The 4,644-nt window shown below is 45.6% G+C and overlaps 1 protein-coding gene across 1 annotated transcript; it reads left to right on the forward strand.

Annotated features, from left to right (window-relative positions):
- The first annotated feature begins 2,000 nt into the window (after positions 1-2,000).
- Positions 2,001-4,378, forward strand: LOC115131156 (5-hydroxytryptamine receptor 1F). Its single transcript, XM_029662754.2, has 2 exons — positions 2,001-2,269; positions 3,018-4,378. Exons 1-2 carry the CDS (start codon positions 2,001-2,003, stop codon positions 3,886-3,888), a joined length of 1,140 nt encoding a protein of 379 aa, XP_029518614.2. The 3' UTR covers positions 3,889-4,378.
- The last annotated feature ends 266 nt before the right edge of the window (positions 4,379-4,644 follow it).

Consider the following 4,644-nt stretch of genomic DNA (forward strand, 5'->3'; position numbering starts at 1 on the left):
AACAAGCCTGTTTAAATTCCAGTTCAACTGAAACAGGTCTGTTTTAGTCCTAGTTCAGCTGAAACAAGTCTGTTTATTTCCCAGCTCAACTAAAATAGGTCTGTTTAAATCCCAGTTCATCTGAAACAAGCCTGTTTAAATTCCAGTTCAACTGAAACAGGTCTGTTTTAGTCCTAGTTCAGCTGAAACAAGTCTGTTTATTTCCCAGCTCAACTAAAATAGGTCTGTTTAAATCCCAGTTCATCTGAAACAAGCCTGTTTAAATTCCAGTTCAACTGAAACAGGTCTGTTGACATCCCTGATTCTACCTCCAGCTTGATAAATGAGTTATGCTAAGCTTTGCATCTCCAGGGGGACACGTCACTCTCACAGTCCTAGCGCTTCAATCCACAGATTGACGTTTAAATGGGTGTATTCCAATTACACAGCATCAGGTATCAGTCCCTATCATTTCAATCAACACACACACACTGAAGCTGTTGGGTTTAAATGAACCACTCTGGTGAGAAACAGTACATACTTAAATACAGTGCATTACTACAGTACAGTACATGCTGTTCCTTGACTTTAGTGTTCTATATTGAGTAAACTATGGAGGAACAGACTCACAGACAGGTGATATGCTGATAGACAGGCGAGAGGTTTGTGAGAGATCAATCAATCAACTGCATTTTGTACATCAGCAGATGTCACAAAGTGCTTATAGAGAACCCAACCTAAAACCCCAAAAGCAAGCAAAGCAGATGGAGAAGCACAGTGGCTAGGAAAAACTCTAGAAAGGCAGGAACCTAGGAAAAAAACTAAAGAACCAGGCTCTGAAAGGTGGCCAGAGAGAGGCTGTGCCGGGTAGAGATTATAAGAGTACATGGCCATTAAGGCCAAATCATTCTTCAAGATGTTCAAATGTTCATAGATGACCAGCAGTGTCAAATAATCATCACAGTGGTTGTACAGGGAGCAACATGTCAGCACCTCAGGAGTAAATGTCAGTTGGGTTTTCACAGCCCAAAATTCAGAGGTCGAGACAGCAGGTGAGGTAGAGAGAGAGAGAGAGGTAGAGAAAGAGCGAGAGAGGTAGAGGGAGAGAGAAAGAGGTAGAGAGAGAGAATGAAGTAGAGGGAGAGAGAGAGAGAAAGAGGTAGAGAGGGTGAGAGAGAGAAAGAGGTAGAGAGAGAGGGACAATGTTTAGCTAGGCAATGTTTTTGATGTGTGATGTAGGTGTGTGTTTGTGCATGCGTATGTGTGCATTTAATGATGTCTGAGAGTTTATCTAACTTGAGTTGTGCTTTTCTTCAAATCCATCCTTCACAAAAATAAAGTCATAGTTGCTATGACAACTGTTCCACCTTGAAACAGGCTTCTCACAGCTAACTGTAGAAATACAAGGAAATCAGCATGATGAGTGCTTTCACTGTCTTATGAAAGCTGTTAAAGGCACTTAGTTTCACTTCGTGATTGATAAACTCTAAAGAAGTACAGAAGCTAGAGTACAGAAATACTGTCTTCAGGGACAAGTATACACACACACACACACTGTACTCTCTGATCAGTGATTGCATCGTGTGTATGCGCGCGTGTGTTTGCACGTGTGCGTGCATGTGATGAGGGTCATGGCTTTGATCAGTGATTGCATCAAGGGTGAGTATGTGTGTGGGTGGTTGGGGGTTATGAAATCAGCGTCTGGACTCTCATTGTTTATTCTTTCTCTTGTCTCTCTCCAGGTGTGTGTGTAACATCATTGTTTAGACCAGAGAGCCTGCTGATCAGAAGCTACTGATACGAGGGTTACTGCTGAAGGTCACACACCAATGAACACACTTTACAGAGGTATTATACAGCTTTTACAGCTATGGAGGATTAAGGTTCATTCATCATCTGTCTGAAGTCCTTATCTTCATGGTTTGAGTGTGAGTACGTTTTGAACTGTTAAGCACCCTTCATCTATATACAGCTAGCCTTGGTGTAAACCCTTATCCCCCTCCCCACCCCTCCCCTCTAGGATGGACTTCTCTAACTGTACAGAGGGGTTCTTCTCCCTGGACGATGGGAGTGAAGAGGTTTCTATAATCCCCCCAAGTAAGATCCTCCTCACCTTCACCCTGTCCCTGCTCGCTGTCATGACAACGGCCATCAACTCTCTGGTGATCACAGCCATCATCGTAACCAGGAAGTTGCATCACCCGGCCAACTACCTGATCTGCTCTCTGGCAGTGACAGACCTGCTGGTGGCCATCTTGGTCATGCCCTTCAGCATCCTCTACATACAGAGGTCACAACATAGATTCATTATTGCACAATTGATTGATTTGTCTTGCAGCATAAAGTGTCTTACAGCATTTCAGATGCCCATTTATGTTTAAAATACTTATTTTATCAAAGTATACACTGAGTGTACAAAACATTAAGAGCACCTTCCTAATATTGAGTTGCAACCCCACGTTTGCCCTCAGAACTCACTCAATTCGATGGTGCATGGACTCAATAAGGTGTCGAAAGCGTTCCACAGGGAGGCTGGCCCATGTTGGCTCCAATGCTGTTTTTTTTTCAGTTGTGTCAAGTTGGTTGGATTTTTTTTGGTGCCTGGTTGGTGGACCATTCTTGATACACACGCGAAACTGTTGAGCGTGAAAAACCCAGCAGAGTTGCAGTTCTTGACACAAACTGTGCGCCTGGCACCTATTACCACACCCTGTTCAAAGACACTTAAATCTTTTGTCTTTCCCTTTCACCCTCTGAATGGCACACACACACAATCCATGTCTCAATTATCTCAAGGCTTAAAAATCCTTCTTTAACCTGTCTCATCCCCTTCATCTACACTGATTGAAGTGGATTTAACAAGTGACATCAATAAGGGATCATAGCTTTCACCTGGATTCACCTGGTCAGTCTGTCATGGAAAGAGCAGATGTTCCTAATGTTTTGTTCACTCAGTGTACAGTTTGTGAGCATAATAATAAAGTAGTTAATAAATGAAGTTCAGTAACAAACTTTCATGATTCTGTCTGAATCCTCAGGGAGAGCTGGCAGATGGGAGAGGCTGTGTGTTACATGTGGCTGAGTGTTGACATCACCTGCTGCACCTGTTCCATCCTCCACCTGGCAGCCATCGCTCTGGACCGCTACCGGGCCATCACTGACGCCGTGGAGTATTCACGCAAACGCACTGGACTCCGAGCTGGGATCACTGTCGGCGTGGTCTGGTTTCTGTCCGTCCTCATATCCCTTCCCCCTCTCCTGTGGAGGAACCATGGCGGGGAGCCAGAAGAGGACCAGTGTCTGATAACTCACCACCACATCGCCTTTACCCTCTACTCCACCCTGGGAGCCTTCTATATCCCCTTGCTCCTCATCCTCATCCTATACTACAAGATCTACAGAGCAGCTCAGACTCTGTACCTCCGCAGGGGGGCCAGCAGAGGGGCCAGCAGGGCCAGCCGACACTCCTCCATGGTCAACGGAACCACCCTCCCCTCCTGCCCCCCTGATGGGGGCCCCGACACCCTGAACCTCCAGGAGAAGTCCTACTCAGACCCCACCACTGAGGGAGACCGCGTGCGCATTACCGTAAAGAGTCCCCACAGCGAGTCGAGGCGGGAGCGTGAGTGTTCGTTGAGACGGCAGCGTATCTCAGGGACCAGGGAGCGGCGCGCTGCATCTACGTTAGGACTGATACTGGGGGCCTTTGTTGTCTGCTGGCTGCCTTTCTTCCTGAAGGAGGTGATCGTCAACACGTGTGGCTCCTGCAGCACCTCCATAGAGCTGGCTGACTTCCTCACCTGGCTGGGGTACCTCAACTCCCTCATCAACCCTCTCATCTACACTATCTTCAATGAGGACTTTAAGAAGGCCTTCCAGAGACTGGTCAGGTGTAGGCATCGCCTCTGACACGGACGGAGAGGACACACATGCACACACACACAAACACGTGCACGGCGTTCAGTTCTGAGTTGTGTTGGGCATGGGATGGCATCTGAATGCCTGAGATTAGAGACTATCGACAAGAGACTTTCAATTATTAACCGGAGGAAATGACCTTAGAGACTATGTCAAGACTATGAGACACTCCAGCCAGGTCAGTCTAATGGGACTGGCACATTGCTGAGGTCTGGAGGGAAGTTAGGAGGACCTCAGATCCATAAGAGTCTATTTATGGAGAGCCCTGCAATCATCATCTTCTTGTTTGTATGGGTTATTGACGTGGCCGGAATGGTGTTGAATGACATTGAAAGGACAATGTTTAAATGACAGACTGAAACAGATGAAGCGCTAGGGTGAAACTCTGGATGTAGACCATCGGCCTCGATCTTTCCAAGGTCTCAGAAAAGCTTACCATGGTGTTTCTGTCTGTTCTATAACTATCAACCTCCCCAAGCTAGTCTGCTCTGAAATAAAATGTATCAAAACAATATTTGTTGTGGTCATTGTTTTTGTTTAACCGACCAAAGTAGTGATTACATTTACATTTACATTTAAGTCATTTAGCAGACGCTCTTATCCAGAGCGACTTACAAATTGGTGCGTTCACCTTAAGACATCCAGTGGAACAGCCACTTAAAGATATTATGATAATCAGTCAGTGTTGTTAATAAACTACAGTATATATTCCACTTATACAGTTCAACTGTGATCTTATCTGCGGCA

The sequence above is a fragment of the Oncorhynchus nerka genome, linkage group LG1 (assembly GCF_034236695.1).
Source record: "Oncorhynchus nerka isolate Pitt River linkage group LG1, Oner_Uvic_2.0, whole genome shotgun sequence".
In the NCBI taxonomy this organism is placed as follows: Eukaryota; Metazoa; Chordata; class Actinopteri; order Salmoniformes; family Salmonidae; genus Oncorhynchus; species Oncorhynchus nerka.